The following is a 17,779-nucleotide window of genomic DNA, read 5'->3' as shown; positions in this document are numbered from 1 at the left end:
GAATCTCTACCTGTGCTGAACTTCAATATACAATTGGAGAGAACTCATGGCAAAAGCAGTGTCAGGTCTATTGAGATGCAAGGATGTATTCGAATTTGCTCATTACAATGTAAGCCTAGCCAGCATCGCAGCTACCAGGAGGCCACTGCATTGATAACCGCCTTAAACGGGGATACACCTGGAAGTAAATTCTGCATTATTCACGTATATTTATATGCCAATTATTATACAGGCTCGCACTCTATTAAAACGAGCAAAACCTAGCCCTCCCAAAAAAATCGGAGCGTCTCAGAGCTTCCTTATGCCCCAGAAGTAGTTGCCCCATTTCTCTGATCCGGGGACCATCTTCCATCCGAGACCAGGAGCATACATAGCACCAACACACGTCCACTCTATGTTTGACGAGCCTTCAATCTCTGCCCACTCATGTAATTCTTCTGGGTTGACGAATTTATTCCACTCATGGGTGCCCTTCGGCACAACACCAATTGGCCACGGGGCTTCGGCAATAACCTGATTGACAACGTATGAAGGCAAAGTTCGTGCGATTGTTGATCCAACTAGCCACCCGCCTGGTTTTAAAAGACGAAGACAGTTCCTTAAAAAGGCTTGTGGGGATGATGTTAACGGGTCAACATGTTCAAGAACTTCAAAGAGGGTGACTACGTCGAATCTTTGGGTATCAGTAGCCGAGGAGTTGGTGGTTGTAGCATCGGTAGTGGTAGGTGTGGTGGAATCTATTAGATCTTCGAGAGACGTGTTCTTATATTGAAATTTGCCAGTCTGGAGGTGATTGTGTAGTGTTGGATCTTTACGGGCGTGTGATAGAGCAATTTCGATCATTACAGGCGACGGATCGATAGCAAGAAGGGATGAAGCGTTTGTGTTCGTTGGAGATCCCGAGGGTGTAAGCGGGATGGTTCTAGCGAGTGATTCCGCAAATATTCCTCCGCCACAGCCTATATCTAGATAATTTAGGCCAGGGCTATCACTAAGTGACTGCCTCTCTGGTTCTATTGGCTGTTGTTCTTGAGGATGGTGTGTTTGCGACTGGTAGAGGCATGATGCGATAAATTCATGGCGGAGCGGATTCATTAGATGTAGGATGCGGGAAGGCCCAAGAGGATCCCACCAACTGCTTGCTAAAGTCGCAAAATGATTCATTTCTGCCGAGGATACGGAGGAGGATGAGGGAGAAGGGGATGTTGAATGGTTTCGGCGTTGTATGGAGAGGAAAAAGTTCGCCCTTTGAGTCCCGATATTGGAGCCATTGCAAAGCGGACGGAGGAGAGGTGAATCCCTCTTTAGAAAGTATGTCCGTAATCGATTAACCTGTGCCATATTTGCGAAAGCCAGCCGGGCTTTACTTGCTCTCTATCCAGTATTCCCAAGCTTCGTCGCTTGAGGACTTGATAGCTATCGCGCAAAGATGTCGTACCAGCTCTGTATAGCCAGGATATTTGTCAGGATTGAGCCAGATATAGCTATAATTGGCCTCTTATCATCATATGGCATTGACATTGAACCCAATACAGCTCTGGCGCAAGCCTGTTTGCCGTTCGTTTGAATTGTCGCATCGAAGGTCGATTTATCAAGTTGATTTTGGCCTGGAGCTATGAGTGCAAACAGTGCAAACTGCATCTACGACTTTTTGGTTTCTCAAGTTTGACATCACGAAAGATATTTATACGTTTAAGAAATCTATTAGAGACGGAATATCTGGAAACTAATTGGAAAACTGAATAAAATTGGGAATCATATACGGCTTCGATACTAAGCCGTGGCTATCTGATCATGCTCGTTCAGCTCACTCGTTCTTCATTCATCCTCTGGATCATTGATTATCATCCTCATTCCATATACCCTCAAAGTAGTCGCCTACAAGTCATATCTTCGTCATATCTTCCATACAGCCAATATGGCTGTTCTTTTTTTGGATTGCCAGCCGTTTCCTCCCATCGATTGAAGTACTTCAACAAGGCATAAACATGGTTTTTGAGTACTCATCGAAACGGTTCAAACTTCTTCCTTCGGTCTGATACCATTGGAAACATCATGACGGCGCAGATGGTCTCTACCATTGACACTCGATCGAGAGCTTTCCGGTCCGACAGCAAAACTCCTTTCGCTGCCCTTTGTAAGGGATTTTGCGAAGGTGAAGAAGCCTTGACGCAGGCCGAGTTCGTGGCTGGGCCATCTTCTTCGGAAGCCGATGGCTGTCACGCCGCCGTAGTCTTCGCCCTCTGCGAACCATCCGGTACGGCGCTTTATGAACTTCCAGGTTTCGATACCAAGAACAAATACAATCACTGATCCAAAAGCGAGGCCCCATTCCCAGCTAATGCCTTGGTGTTTGAAAACCTTGGTGTTGAGGCCGGGAATGTACACTGCTGGGAATACGGAGAGCGCACCAATAACCACAGCCCAGAAGAGGAATTGATTCTCCCATATATCATGGAAGAACGGGAAGAAAGGGACGGTATCATCGCTATGGTCCCGGTATGGTTCAAGGTTGAACATACTGTTGCGGAGATGCTTGAATTCCCATGCGGAGATGAGAATGAGCCAAGTCAGTTCGGCGAAAACCACGGCTCGCGCACGGAAGACGACGTGACAGCTGTCGCTGGCTGCGTGGTTACAGTCGACTCCCAGATCTTGCATGCCGTTTCCAACACCGTAAACCACGATCACGAACGTCAGTAGCGTACAAGCGCCCATGATCACACCGTAAACCATCATATCAACGATGATTTGCCAGGTGAAAACACCTTTCTTGGTGTCATGTGGGGGACGATGCATTACAGCGGCGGAAACCTTTTCACGACCAAGACCAAAGGCAGGGAATGAAGAGGTCAACATGTTGATCCACAGAATTTGCAGCGGCGAAAGTGGGAAGACAGAAATGTTATTTCTATCTTTGAAGCCTAGGCCCATAATAAGGAGGACGACCTCGCCAATATTCGATGTTAGAAGATGGAGGATGAACTTTTGGATATTCTCGAACATGCGTCGCCCTTCCTCGATAGCGTTGACAATACTGGCGAAGTTGTCATCGGTAAGAACAATATCGGCGGCTGACTTCGCAACATCCGAGCCACCCATACCCATGGCGATTCCCACATCGGCAGCTTGAAGTGAAGGTGCATCATTGACTCCGTCTCCGGTCATAGCGCAGTATCTGTCGCGGCGGTGAAGAGCAGCGATCATTCGAGTCTTTGTTTCGGGGGCGCATCGTGCAATAACAAGGGGTAGAGACGGCAAGGCGTCAATTTCTTCATCCGTCATTCTATCAAATTCGGCTGCAGTTTTGACGAGTGATGCCGATTCCGCCGCGGATAGGGTACTGGTGTTTCGCGGAATTATTCCTACTTCCTTTGCAATGGCTGTTGCTGTTGAAGGATGGTCGCCAGTCAACATATGGACACGGATTCCCGCCATTGTGCACTCTATATTTGGATGGTTAGCATTACGAAAATGCTTTGCGATTTGCTTTGGATAGAGGGATATTGGTGCATACCTTTTACTGCATCTTTAGTCTCCAGCCTCGGTGGATCATACAAGCCAGCCAGGCCCAACAAAGTCAGGTCGGACTCGACTTGATTTCTTGGGATTTCCATATTCTTCCCAAACTCCTTGGGGCCAGGCTTCTGTGCAATTGCCAGAACTCGCAGGCCTTGCTCAGCTAAGAATCCCATTTGGTCAAGGACTCGTTCTTTCATTTCAGGGGTCATTGGTTCCTGATGTTCGCCGAATCCAACAGAGGTACAGAGGTCCAAGATCCTTTCAACGGCCCCTTTGGTGAATATTATAGTACCGGGTTCCTTGTCGCGTTTATAGATAACGGACATGCGCTTAACTGTGCTGTCAAACGGGTATTCGGTCAAAGGTTTCCAGCCACTCTCAGCTTCAAGGGCTTTCTTTCCAAATCCAAATCTATGTGCAAACACCTGCAACGCAACTTCGGTCGGGTCGCCCATTGTTTGCCAGGAGTTCGCTGCTTTATCATAACGGACAGATGCCAAATTACACAACGCGGCAGATTCGAGGAAGGCAGCTAATTCGGGAACAACCTCAGGGAGGCTTCCACCCTCGGATCCATCATCTTCCTCGTCTTCTGCCTCCTTTTCATTGCGAACTTCGTCTTTGCGTCGTTGATCACGTTCTGCTTTTTCAGCAGGGACATCGAATTTTAAACCTGCCGCACTGCGAAGGGCATCTTGCTCTGCGCGCTTCTGTTCACGCTCCTGTTCGGCCTCTTGTCTAGTTGCGGGTGACTTGCCAAGTGAAATGGTTCCTCGAGTTGGGTTCGTGGCATCGTTGGACTTCGTTAGAGAGTAGATGCCAACGCCAGGAAGCCATGCTTTGCGAGTCACCATTTGTCCCTGAGTCAATGTCCCAGTCTTATCGGAGCAGATATTAGTGACACCCCCTAGAGCTTCGAGAGCGCTGAGCTGTCGTACGACCACTCGACGCTTTCGCATCTGGGTCATACCGACAACCATTGTGATTGTGAGGACAGCAATAAGTGACTCCGGGATAATAGCGATTCCTGTATACCTCTACGTTAGCCATGTCCCATGTCCTTCTTGTATAATGGTGTGAAGAATTGCTTACCAGTTGAAATAGCGTAGATGGCGACTTCATCCGTTACGTTGAATTTGTTAACTCCAAAGACAATGATAGCGAGCAAGATAGCACATCCGAAAAGCGAATATGCCAGTTTACTCAGTTTGATTTGCAATGGGGTTCCTTCAGTAAGACCGAGGAACTTCCCAATTGCATCCCAGATACGCAAAGCACCTCCTTTGAATGGCTGAAGGGTGCCATACTTGGAGGACATGGACCGGCCGGCTTTTCTCTTCTTCCCTTGCATAGACTGTGCAATCTTACCGATCTCCGTGTACATCCCTGTGAAAACGATAATTCCACGTCCACGGCCCTTGGTCACGGTGGAAGAAGAGTATGCCATATTGAGTCGATCACCGACACCGATAGTGAGCTCATCACCGTCGGCTTCGAACTCGATATCTTTGGCGACAGGGGCAGCCTCTCCGGTTAAAATTTTCTCATCACATTCAAGGTTCATGACCTCAAACAGCCTCAAGTCGGCGGGTACTGTGTCTCCTGTTTTGATCTGAACAATGTCGCCTGGAACAACTTCGCCTGATGGCACCGTGATTGAGTTGCCGTTTCGGACGACATTTGCTGATGGAGACGATAGAGATCGCAGGGAGTCCATTTTCTTTTCCGCTTTGAACTCCTGATAGAATCCGATGAGGACGTTGATGATGATGACAGCGGTGATGACGCCGCCTTCGATATAGTCCGAGACACCGTATGAGAGCGCCATGGCGAGGACAAGGACCTAAGTAGAGAAAGGTGTTACTATGCATTCTTCAAGTCGAGGTGGCAATGCAATTATCATGAGGTGATGGATGGATGGATGGATTAACGTGGAGACTGTGCTCTTTAAGAAACTCCTAAAACGGTGCTACTCTACAAATTCTCCCCCTTTGCATATACCCAACAGAGCTTCCCAACTCTCCCCGTCAAAGGACCAAACGTGGGAAGGTGGACAGGTAAAAAGTACAAAAAAAAAAGAAGAAGAAGAAGGGAAACCACAGAGCATGAACTTACCAATATCATAGCATTGGAGATCTGCTTTCCCAGCAGGGTATACCATTTGGCACCACCCTCTCCAGATAGGCGGTTGGCGCCATATTTTTCTTGAAGCTGGCTGACTTGGACATCATTCAGGCCGGTTTCGATGTTGGTTTCCAGCTGCCGGGCGAGGGAGTCGGTTGAGAGCAAAAATGGATGCTGCTCATATTCTTGATTTGTGCCATCCTTATTGGAAGGCATAACGAGAGGTGATCTAATCTTGCTCTTCTTTCTTGGGATAATATTTCCTTGTAAGCTGTTGACTTGCGAAGGGTTGCATTCGCTTGGTTCCCGGGAACGCGGTATATATGAAACTGCAGGTGGTGTGTGTTGGGAACCTATGTTGAGGCGAGATGGGTAGGAATATACTGCAGTAAGTCACCTAAGACTTCTACCGGTGATCCTAAGGTGGGTTTGAGGTCCTTTGATCCCGGAAGATATACTTCGGGAAGGAAAGATAGATGTAATGGATGAACGATCGTATACCCCAAGATGCTAGAATGCTTTTGGGATTATTATATACTTCTGATATAGAAGTAAATCTAGGCAAAGGCGGGGGGGATCAGTGAGCTTTATATACCCAAGGACTCCCATCCCCGTCCTCGGAAATCGCGAATCCGCCAAGAGTGCAGAAGAGTTACCGGGCATGCACCTTGGGTGTATCCTGACGTCAAGAGCGAGTATAAATCCCGGAGTTATCGTTATACCATGGATGCCGACCAAGGCGAATGGTGGGCCGGACCAGAGGTGGGGTCCTATCAAGAGGCAAAAGACGTGAACTGACTTTCTTGCTGGGCTTGGGATGTTTGACCATAAGGTATCTCGAACTCCTTGTCCTTCAAACATATACACTAGATGAAGACGTTTCATATTAGTTTGTGCTTAGGATAGACATGATGCCGATGTTTCCGCTGCATCCTTTCCTCGTGCTCTATCACCGTCAAAAGACCCGTACGTATAACGTCATCTCGCCCTTGCCATAAACCAGGTAAACTGCCTTATCGCCTATCTTCCCCAAGATCCGAGAAAAGCGCGGAAAAAGCAAGGAAGAGGCTAAGCCCAGGGATTATACGAGTGGACAGACTGCATAAGTGTGCATTAATAAAGAATCTTCCTCCCCTCTATCCCTCCGGAAAGTCTTGGCCCCGCCACTCCTCCCACGCCGCCCTCCGCCCTCCCATTGGCTAGAAGCCAGACCACGTGAACACCCGCCCAGCGGTGCCCCACCAGCCCTGAATTTTAACCAATAGGAGTTTAATAGGTGGGGAAGGTTATGCATGGCGCCAAGTATGGCGGAACGCAAGGGCCCCTGTCACGTTTTTTGCCAAGAATTTCCGACCGCTTGGCGCGCCCAAACGCTCGCTTGTTCCGCGGCGGCGATATTATATCTGTATAAATATAGCTCGGTGGTCGGCGGTCGGCGGTCGGATATCCGCCTATACAATTACACAAGCCTCATCTGTAATATAAGATTTACGTGGTTCCTAAAATAGGAGAAGCAGAGTATATGCAATATGCATTCCTAACGATTGAGAGCAAAGAAAAAGAAACCATAGAGCGTTGCGGGTGTTCCTGCGAGAGGAACCAATGGTATCTGATTTAATAACATCTCGGGAGCCAGGAACCAACGATCTCATTGTCTACACGGCACCACGAACCCGCAGCGGAGGGCGGTGAGGAAGTTCATGACTCCAACACGGCATCGAGATACGAATATATCACCATCTTCATAGGAGCAGAACAGCCTTGCAGAGAGGATCCGGATCTATTCTACAAGCCCTGGCACGAATAAGCTTCCCAAGACATTCCATTGCACAAAGCCCACGCTATCCTTGTCCTACAATGGGAGCCCAACACTTCTAGGCCCAGCCATTCGAACCTATATTCGTGCATGCCCGTCTACGTAGCTCAACTCATCCACAACACAGATATATCGGATATGGATACGTGCAGCATTACCCCATACCCCATACCATATATCCTGGTTTTCGATCTCATCCTGGCCTCGCGAACTCGTTAGGCGGAATCTAAATAGCGGTATCGGAGCCTCAAGCGAATCATCACCAGCATCGTCAAGCCGAAATAAAAAGCTCTCCGAGTGGCGTGAAGCTGAAACCCGGCGTTGTATAAACGTGGAGGGCCCGCGCGCGGCCAATTTACAACTCATCGCATGCCACAACAGTTCAACAGCCTTGTTTAAGCTTCCGGGATCGTAAATTGCTTGTTCTTTCTCCCTATCGTTCCCGTTAAAGTGAGGATAGACGCATGGCTTGCTGCGGGAACAGGTGTTCGTGCTGCTCATTCGTCAACTAGGCTGGGATGAGAGAGAGAGAACTGTGCGAGGCCATGTGATGCTGCATTCACGATACGATGGTGCTGCAGGCTATATCACACATATTATTAGGATGTATCCGAAAGAGTTTGTGCAAAGGAAACAGCGTTTAAGAATCAATTGATTATTTATCGGCAAACTCGGAAATGGAGTTTATTCGGATGCTTTGAAACAAGGGCCTTTTCTCTTCGTCACATGGTCTTCATGCATATCTTGTTTTTTTGCTTCTTCCTTGGATATTTAGTTCCCTGTTGAAGGATTGTCTTTGATGGAATAAGATGCCATAAAGTGCGGTGTTCCTTTATCGCTTACTCCGTACGTTCCTGGTGATTCCCATTGGGCTTCAACTTGCAATTCTCTTACTCCCAGGATGTAGAAGAACCCCGATCGGCTAACAGTTCCGGCTTGTACATTCCATTTCCTCTCCTATTCGTCAATCGTATAATCATATCGTAGCATTATTGCTGGCCACGTAGTATACACTATAATACACGCGCCATGCGCTGTCCATTCATTAAAAGGCATTACCTTCCTATCCCTTGCGCATGACTGGTAGCTGTTTTCGGAACCCATCTCCAGCACGGGAGCTAGCCGGCCAGTCACCAGCGCAAGATCTAGGCCATCGGAAGGTTAAACGAAGTCTGATCGCCGAACGGCAAAGCGAAGCGGTCGATCAACGAAGTGGAGGAAGAGAAAAGAGGGAGAAGAGAAGGAAGAAGAAAATCACACTTATTTTTTCGCCTTGCGTTTTCCCTTCCGCTTAGAACCTGAGGTAGGTGGATCCGGAACGCTGACTGTTCCCTCCACGATATCCTCGCTCTGGTTCTTCAGCCGTTCAGTCCCGCTGATGAAAAATGTAAGATCCCGATTCTGCTCGGTCAACTCTTCATTCGCAGCCTTTAATTTATTCACCTCGGCATCGAGGAACTCTACACGTTCCATCAGGCTGGTATTGATGGTCTTTTCCTCACGCCACTGTTTCTCCATCGTCCGAGACATAGATTCGAACTTCTCTGCTCGACGCTCAGCGCGATTCTTATCTCGTTCGAGTGATGGGATGGTCTCTTGCGTCAAACTGTTATATTGGGATTGTAGTTTTTCCATGTTCTTTGATAGACGTTCTGCTGCCTCCTGGGCAGAGATGGCAGCGGTACTGGCTTGGGATGCCTTATCAGCTGCACGTTCGACCTGTTCTTCGAAGTAGACTCGTTGGCTCTCGAGTTGGCTAGTTAGTAAGTGGGTATATTCGATGCTGATATTTTCGAATTTCTCCCGAGGTACGGCGTCGGTCCAATCTGGGGGATCAAGGGCACTGTTATCTGCTCCTGGAAGCTCGAGGAGTTTACCATCCGACTTCCCCTGGATGATACGGTGCACGTAGCCGTCCCCTACGTAGTCCCAGACACGCTGGGAGAGCAGGTCCATGGCGAACGAGTGGGATGTATCTTTGTAGTGGTCGAAGGCGTGGGCTCCATCGTAGCGTCCACAGCCAACGTTGCCGCATATTAGACAGACCCAGAGGTTGCGATCTGAATGGCAGATGCTACATTCGCTGGGTTCCCCATCGTTAGGAAAGGTAATGTTGCGTTTTCCAAGCTCGTCTTGAGTGTAGCGACAGACGGGACAGCCGCTGCCCTTCCATTTCTGTAGACAGGTGCAGTGGAAGATGTGCTGACAGAGGATTGTGAGTAGGCCTGAGGTTTCGTCCATGCGTTCAAGGCAGACAGGACAGGTAGGCAGCTCTATTAATGATGGTGTTGGCGGTGCAAGAGGTTTGATCGACATCGCGGAAGAAGCCAAGTGACCTGACTGAGCATCTGAGAATGTAAACGGATCATTCTTCATGTCAGGAAACTTCTCAGTACCGGAAGAGCCAACTTGCACTTCCACATCTTTCACAAATACCACATGGCATGCTTCAGGCTATTTCTTGAAGTTAGAACTATCCAACCAATTCAAAGAAGCTGAAAGAAGGGCACGCTTACCTCCATACTATTAAACACCTTCCCGTTCCAATTATACTGCCACTCCTTCGCCTTCTTACCACTCCGAAACTTCATCAAGACCATATACCTATTCGCGCGGGCCGTTCTGATCATTCGAAAATGACTGACCTCGTCCCTCGTCTTCTCACCCACGTATCCCAAAAAGTCAGATGGCGACATATAAGACGGCACAGCTAATATACATAGCGTCGTACAATCCTCTAACGATACCCTGTCGTCACCGTACGACGGCCTACCGCCGCGGCCTTCACCATGCTGGGCCGATGTAGAAGAGGATGCCACACCCTTACTCGACTGGTTGGCAACTCTTAAATTCTTCGCCATAGCCGACCCCTGGAGGTAGAAGAGGTCTTGATCATCATCACCCGGACCCAGGGAAGGTGATGCCTCTGCATCACGATATAGATGGACAATACCGTAGACGCTATCTGTCAGTCCTAGGTCGAGAGGCACATATTTCCCCTTCGTAGCTAGGCCGCCTATAGCATTTGAGCCGATTCCCTTGTTTATTTCGTTATTCACCATGTCGATGCCTTGGATGGATATCGTATCGATTCGTTGGTCGATGTATTCTGCCTGTGTGTCCACGTCCGCGTCTCGCAGGGAAGTAGAAGCTAACCGTCCACTCAGTTCGTTATCGTGTGTGCTGGCTGTCCCCTTTCCTATCCTTGTTTCGGCCCCCACGCAGGTCTCAGAGGTACGATTGTCAAACCCTGTCTGCGTAGACGGCGGCGATTGTATATGCGGCTTCCCACCCGTCACCGGCTCGTGTTTCCCTCTTGTTTTCCTCCTTCGGAACGGACGTATCGATTCACGAAACGCTTTTAGGGTAAGAGATGATGAATCGAGCGTATCATGCGTATGTGGCGCTTCTTTTATCGCCGTTGATTTACCCGCAGCGGCGTCCTGTCGGTATGTGCGTGATGGTGGCGGAGGGAGAAATTCAAGAGTGATGTGATAAAAGTAAGAGGGCATACCGCCTGTCCTTCTATCACTCTATTGACAGGTAGCGTTAGATGACTGCATAAAGGCCAGGGAAGCTCTTTATAAGTGTAATTGATGCCTTGTCGTTTCTACAGGGAACTTTTTGGCTATGATGCTATCGCTATCAGTTACAGTCACGTGATGGTGTTTGCTGCCAAAACGCCTTTTTGCGGGGAAGAAGCAGCTGGCCATTCGCTAAACAAGCCGAATATCTACGGAGGAATGAACGTCTACGGGTGGTACGCGCAAGGGAAGTAGATGCTTCAAATATGTATGTATTTTTGAAGGCAAGGTAGCTAGTTGTTATCTAGTAGTGAATGGGCGTGCCAGTCCCAGGTCGTGTCAAAAAAATGCTTCATGGAATGAGGTCCCCAAACGCCATAAACCGGGTGTAAAAAAACAACTCATCCCAAGAAGAAAAAGGTCATGTAGGTGAAGGCGTAATAAGGGTGTAGAGTCAAGTTAGGTTCGTCGAGAAGAGGTAGAGTAGGGTCGATTAGTTGCCACCACGCAATCTCAGCACCAAGTGGAGAGTGCTCTCCTTCTGGATGTTGTAGTCAGACAGTGTTCGGCCGTCTTCGAGCTGCTTACCAGCGAAGATGAGTCGCTGCTGGTCTGGTGGGATTCCCTCCTTGTCTTGAATTTTTGTCTTCACGTTGTCAATGGTATCGCTGGACTCGACCTCCAGTGTGATGGTCTTTCCTGTGAGTGTCTTGACAAATATTTGCATACCACCACGTAGACGGAGGACAAGGTGAAGAGTGGATTCCTTTTGAATGTTGTAGTCAGAGAGAGTACGGCCGTCCTCGAGCTGCTTTCCGGCGAAGATGAGACGCTGTTGGTCTGGGGGGATGCCCTCCTTGTCCTGGATCTTTGTCTTCACGTTGTCGATGGTATCGCTGGACTCGACCTCAAGAGTGATGGTCTTGCCGGTCAGAGTTTTCACAACTAGGGCACATATGTCAGCACGTAATTCGTAATTCGGCGTACTTTGGTTGGTTACGTGGAGGGAGGGTGTGGCTGAGTGGCAACTTACATATTTGCATACCACCACGGAGGCGGAGCACGAGATGGAGGGTAGACTCCTTCTGGATGTTGTAGTCTGAGAGGGTACGGCCATCCTCAAGCTGCTTTCCAGCGAAGATGAGACGCTGTTGGTCTGGGGGGATGCCCTCCTTGTCCTGGATCTTTGTCTTCACGTTGTCGATAGTATCGCTGGACTCCACCTCGAGGGTGATAGTCTTACCGGTGACTATAATTTCGTTAGCATAGGCGTCATCTTGCGGTCACCCTGGCCATATTGGAGGGCCAGAGAAGGTCAACGGAGTCAAGGGATGTCCAACTTACGGGTCTTGACGAAGATTTGCATGATGGCGGCTGTTGTGCTGTGTAGAGAGTGATGTATGTGATTATGAGGGGTGGTATGGCGGTCGACTTGTGTGCTGTGTGTGTCTTCAAGTCTCGAGGAGATGATGAGAGAAGGAAAAGAAGAGAGAGAGGAGGAAGAAGGCAGCGACGTCTTAAATAGGCAGCGGGCGAGGCGGAGGGCGGTGACTGGTTACTGCCCGCACTAACGCCGAAAGCGGCAACACAGGGGCGGCGACTGGCGGCAGAACCGAACCCCGGCTTACATAAGTGGAGAAGCTGCTGGAAGGTCCGAGAACCAATCAGAGAACGGCAAATGCTGAGTCATGGGGCTGAGTCATCGCTGAGCCACCTCAGCCTCGGCGCGTTCCTGATGACGTATGTGTCACGTGGTAAGGGGTCAGGCCATTGCTTAATGCGCGTTCGAAACTTATATCCATGGCTAGAAACATGCAGCTATTTAGGGGATAAAACACAGGATACTCCTCTTCCGATCCGTCCCTCTTTTCTCATGCAACCATGGAGTCAGTCTCCGTCCCATCCGTTGCCATTCCATCCTATCCACTTTCCCAGACCAAGACAAATGAAAAAGATAAAGCCCGAAATAGAATAGTGCAGTGTGGATGGTATGCATCAAGATTCCAAGCCCAATGCATGATGCAGTCAGTAGTGGATAAAATAAACGAAGAAGAAGAAAAGAAGAAAAAGAAGATAAACGGTTAAATCAAATGCATTCGGCACCACGATACGTCGCTGCGTATCAGATATTCCTCGAATCTGGCCTGCCTGAATAAAAACAGCTTCAGCTTCAGCTCATGACATGCGTATATACGCGCGCCAGACAGTCAAGTAGGTAAGATAGGTAGGTACATGGGTTTATATCATTATAAATCAAAACGCTCACTCATCTCATAGATCATCATAGATCATAGATCGTAGATCCTCGCTCGGACGGATCATATCATGTCTTCGTCACTTGCAGAACGAACAATGGAAAGAAAAAGGAATAAAAAACACGGCAGAAAAAATGATCAAGGGACATTAAACAATCAGCTCAGATCGATCGACCAGCCTGTCAAACCAGTATCAGCGACCAACCAATTCTCCATCAACCTAGTATATGGGATGGCATGGTGTGGTGTGATGGTGGGACGGCAATGGGATGCGGCGCGTAGATGTAAAGAAAAACAGGAGAAACCAAGAACCAGAGAACCAACAGGAAGAAAAAACTAACAGTACAAAACATCCCAATGGTAAATAGATATGGGTAACAGAAAGTCGACAGCCAACGACATATAGAAAATGGGTTAGTATCGGGTAAGGAGTGACGGATTAAATCGTAACGTTAAAAAACGTAAAGGCAAAAAAGATATCAAATCAAGATCAAAATCAAGATCATGTCGACTCGGGGTCGACGGCTGCTGGTAGACGGATTGTTCATTTTTGACACGGGTAATGCAGCACGGGGTAAGGCAGCAAGGCGACGGAACGCAGCAGGCACAGGAAGCAATTTCTTCGCTTTCATATTTTTATGTCATCATTCGTTGGGTCATTCATTTCACGTCTTTTGAATTGGCGGGGGGGCGGGGGCGATGGGTATATCGTATCATATCGTGTCGTTTTTTATACCGTCTTCATCTCATATCATCGCAAGGGCAAGGCAGGGTAGAACAGGAGAGTGTGGCTGGTCATCAAGCAACCAACACCCCTCTCCTCATCTCGGCCATCTTCATCTTCTTGACCTTTACAGGCCGTTCGCCGACCCATCCCCACTTCCTCCTTCTCTCCCTCCTATCTCGAGGCCCGCCATCGTCAGGGCCGGCTAGTCAATTCGCCCTTATGACTAACCGACTGACGAACTTGTTCGACAGGCAGTCAAAGTCATCGCGGTCAAAGGTGGAGGATTCTCCGCGTCCGCGAAGGTAGTGCTCATACTGTCGGACGTGGCCGCGGACTTCAGTCATGGCAGTGCAGACGTCGGAGTTGAAGTTGAAGATCTGTTGATGCTGGGCGGTGTCCCAGTCAGTGAGGGCGGGGAGTTTTTGAGAGATGGCTTGGAAGAGGCCGACGATTACGCCGACGGGGATGGATTCCATGTCGTTGCAGAACTTGTTTACTGCGGCGGGGTCCTAGAGTGATGTTAGTGGAAGGCGGCGATGATAAGGTGTTAGGGACAAACATACCTGAACACGGTAATGGCAGTCAAACTGCATCTCCTCCCAGACAGCTAATAGGATGGTGGCAAGCATGAAGATGATGGGCCAGTTCTTGAGCTTCTCACCGCTGTACACGCTCGAGTAGAGAGCGGACAACTCCTCCAGCACGTCCTTCTGTAGCTCTCTCCACATGTTGGCCATGGCACACTTTACCTGGAAGTTGATCATGACGGGAGCCATGACCTTACCCTTGTAGTGACTTGATCCGTCCTCGACCTTGCCCGAGAACGCCTCTTCCTCGAGCTCGCCCAGACCCTCGACCATGGTAACGTGCATGGTGAGGTTGTACGCAAGTGTAAGCTTGAGCGCCTTGCGGATGACCGGCAGTTTTGTGCGGAAGTAGAACCGATAGGCGGTCTTGAGCATCTGGGTGAGGAACGGAGTGCCGGCAAAGTACTCATCGACGAACCCTTCATAGCTACCGTTGCCGTCGATGTGTCGGTCGAGATAGTCTGATAGCATGGCGGTGGATATACCTTCCATTCCCGCGGAGAGCTTGGCGGTCTTGAGATCGTAGTGGTTTGCCGGGCGGTTCATGGACTCGACCCAGTCGAGGTTGAAGCATTCTTCATCGTGGACGTAGACTTCTCTGGCCTTGACGGGGAGGACTTGGCCGTAGCCGTGGGTGATGAAGAGGGTGCGTTCGGAGTCGGAGAAGCCGGTGATGTTGCCGACGGAGAAGCCCAGGGTGACGTGGCGCTCGTAGTCGGCCTTCCAGTCTTTCATGAAGTAGCCGATCTCTTTGATGTCGATGCGGGTGCATGGGACTTGCCAGAGACGGGCATGCGACGGCTGGCAGCCAGTACACGGTTCGCCCTTGTCGCACTACACAGTATTAGTAACAAGTAAATAACGATAGAAGGATAGGACGTACGGTCTTCTTGAGGAACTTGCAGCGCAGACAAGCTCTGAGTTTGCGTATCTCGCTAGCCTGCTTTCTCTGGTCGGGTCTCAGTGGGCCCTTCCGCTTCCCGATCTTCTTCTCGCCGTTCCCGCCACCTTCCTTCCCGCCCGTACTCTGTTTCCGTACCTTGGTCTCGGCGTTCTTTGCCGCAATCGGACTCTTGCGCGATGGCTTCCTGCTCGGCGGCGACCCGGACGCCGACACCTGGCCTGAAGCAGCAGAGGCAGAGGAAGAACCCGACTTGGGCGATCTGGTCGGCGATGTGGCTGGTTTCTTTGTCAGGACAGGCATGGGACGGACCATGGCGATTGGGCTGACGGCCGTGGGGGAGATGGAGCCATGTGAGATGAGGTCACAGGATACGCGACGTGGCAGAGACATGCCGGAGTAGTCGAATTCCAGGGCCGACTCTGAGCCAGGCGAGTGCATGTGCGGAGACACCTCGACGAAAGAGCCAAATGAGTTGCGAGAGTGGAGGGAGTGGTGGTCCGAGAAGGATGATTCGGACAGGCTACGGTTGTGTAGCGTCTGGCTCGGGTTGATGAAGATCTGGTGTCCATGGTGCTGCTGCTGGTGCTGATGCTGCTGGTGGTGGTCGTGGAAGGGGGAAGAGTCGATAGAGTGAGCCCTGTCGATGGCCGTCCAGCCGTTGTCGCTGCTGGCGCTGGTCAGGGAGCGGACCTCGAGGTAGTTGTCGACGGGCGAGCTGCTCTCGGGGTGGTATGACCCTATGGCAGTATTGTCCAGCGGGAAGGCACCCAGCTCGGTGTGGAAGTCATGCCATGTAAAGGGCACCATGTCGACCGGGATGTAGGAGCCGTCCAGCATGCCTGGATCCATGTGGTGGTGCTGCTGGTGGTGCTGATGCTCCGTATCTGTGACGGGCAGCATGGGCAGTCCGATGGGCGACTGCAGCGGGACGGTGGTATATGATGTAAAGTCCTGCTGCTGTTGCTGCTGCTGATGCTGATGATGCTGCTGCTGCTGGTGATGGTACTGGAGATGTGGCTGGAGGCGCTGAAAGTGCCATTCGGCCATGAGTCCGTGGTCTGGGGCTACGGTGGTGGCAGCATCATAGTGGCCGGCAGTGGTGGTCGTAGTAGCAGCAGCATCTCCATGTTCGGGCCATGAGTGCGAAGCCAGGTAGGCTCGCGGGCTGTAGTCGAGGCCAACGAGCCCGTCGGAGGTCAGCTCCACGTCGCCCATGATATCATATATATATATCAAGAATCAAGTAAGGCCGTCAGTCGTGAGTCGTGAGTCGTCAGCCGTCGGTCGTCAGTCGTCCGTCGCGGCTGTCCAGGGTCAGGTCTAGCGAGTCGTAACTTAGACCAGGAGGATGAGAGTACCAAGGCCAGATAGCTAGAGATGACCAAAGACGAGAGAGAGAGGACGAGAGAGAGTACGAGAGACGAGAGACGAGAGAGAGTCGTGGATGGTTGGAGGTTGGAGGTTGAGGTTGAGGTTGGCGGGCGCCGTCTTTACTTTGAGCGTGGGGAGCCAAAGCAGCGGTGAGCATCCCCTACTGCCACTTCTGCCACGCTGCTTATCCACACGCCCCGACCCGCCTTTACCTCTAAACTTAGCCCTAAGAGGCAGAGACAGGGGCTATGGCGACGCACGTTTCTAGTTTATGCACGCGTTTTCTAGCAGCCGTATCCTCGTCCTGGTCGATATAGAGACAAGGACAAGGACGGGGGGAGAAGATGGAGAGAGACCGGGGAGGAAGAGGATGAAGAGAGGCGGGTGGCTGGGATCAGACAGCGTGCTGCATCGAAAGGCCATGGCAAACGCCCGGAGATCATACATGCGTCCTGCAGAGTATGGGGGAGGTCGCCTTGTATACGAGACACTCCGCTACTTTGGCCAGCGCCGTCGACCACTCTGGCGGTGTATCCTACGCTGGAGAAGCAAGTCATGTCTTCGTCGATCAGACGTTGCATCATAGCATACCATGATGGTACTTGCGACAAACACTACGAGCATAGGGTAGGATAGTCAACACTCTAAGTACATTAATATAAAGAGGATAGTCAATATCCAGACCTCGGCGAGAATGACAACTCGGCGAGAAGTCGGGAGTGGCTGGCGCTGATCCGAAGATACATAACGACCCATGATCTAGTTATAATTAGTTAACGGAGCTACTCCACGCGGGATCGATGTCTACCCCAGCCCGTTCGCTTCGACTAGAGATGTAAAGTGGCAGCTCTCTTGGATGCTAGATAGGAGACTCGTTCATCTCGCGTCTCTGTGGCAGCGGTATCGGCCAGTGATCCCGACGCGGCCCTATTGGCTGAGAAGTTCAAGA

At 50.3% G+C, this 17,779-nt stretch overlaps 4 protein-coding genes across 4 annotated transcripts; all 4 read right to left on the bottom strand.

The window, feature by feature from the left end:
* Nucleotides 1–288: 288 nt before the first annotated feature.
* GIQ15_04062 (3-demethylubiquinone-9 3-methyltransferase) lies at nucleotides 289–1,095 on the bottom strand (the record flags this gene model as incomplete). Its single annotated transcript, XM_033551479.1, has 1 exon — nucleotides 289–1,095. The coding sequence occupies one exon, from the start codon at nucleotides 1,093–1,095 to the stop codon at nucleotides 289–291; it is 807 nt and encodes a 268-aa protein (XP_033405209.1).
* A 921-nt stretch (nucleotides 1,096–2,016) lies between these two features.
* On the bottom strand, nucleotides 2,017–5,862 carry GIQ15_04061 (potassium/sodium efflux P-type ATPase, fungal-type; the record flags this gene model as incomplete). Its single annotated transcript, XM_033551478.1, has 4 exons — nucleotides 2,017–3,446; nucleotides 3,518–4,549; nucleotides 4,615–5,365; nucleotides 5,638–5,862. 4 exons carry the CDS (start codon nucleotides 5,860–5,862, stop codon nucleotides 2,017–2,019), a joined length of 3,438 nt encoding a protein of 1,145 aa, XP_033405208.1.
* Nucleotides 5,863–8,722: 2,860 nt separating this feature from the next.
* Nucleotides 8,723–10,974, bottom strand: GIQ15_04060 (RING finger protein; the record flags this gene model as incomplete). Its single annotated transcript, XM_033551477.1, has 3 exons — nucleotides 8,723–9,916; nucleotides 9,979–10,172; nucleotides 10,236–10,974. The coding sequence occupies 3 exons, from the start codon at nucleotides 10,972–10,974 to the stop codon at nucleotides 8,723–8,725; spliced, it is 2,127 nt and encodes a 708-aa protein (XP_033405207.1).
* A 3,065-nt stretch (nucleotides 10,975–14,039) lies between these two features.
* On the bottom strand, nucleotides 14,040–16,674 carry GIQ15_04059 (uncharacterized protein; the record flags this gene model as incomplete). The annotated part of the gene is made up of 4 exons (XM_033551476.1): nucleotides 14,040–14,139; nucleotides 14,197–14,477; nucleotides 14,532–15,389; nucleotides 15,439–16,674. The coding sequence occupies 4 exons, from the start codon at nucleotides 16,672–16,674 to the stop codon at nucleotides 14,040–14,042; spliced, it is 2,475 nt and encodes an 824-aa protein (XP_033405206.1).
* Between the last annotated feature and the right edge of the window lie 1,105 nt (nucleotides 16,675–17,779).

Source organism: Arthroderma uncinatum (genome assembly GCF_011692745.1).
Source record: "Arthroderma uncinatum strain CBS 119779 chromosome Unknown scaffold3, whole genome shotgun sequence".
Classification (NCBI taxonomy): domain Eukaryota; kingdom Fungi; phylum Ascomycota; class Eurotiomycetes; order Onygenales; family Arthrodermataceae; genus Arthroderma; species Arthroderma uncinatum.
The sequence above is the reverse complement of the archived record's forward strand: the minus strand, read 5'-3'. Positions and strand labels throughout refer to the sequence as shown.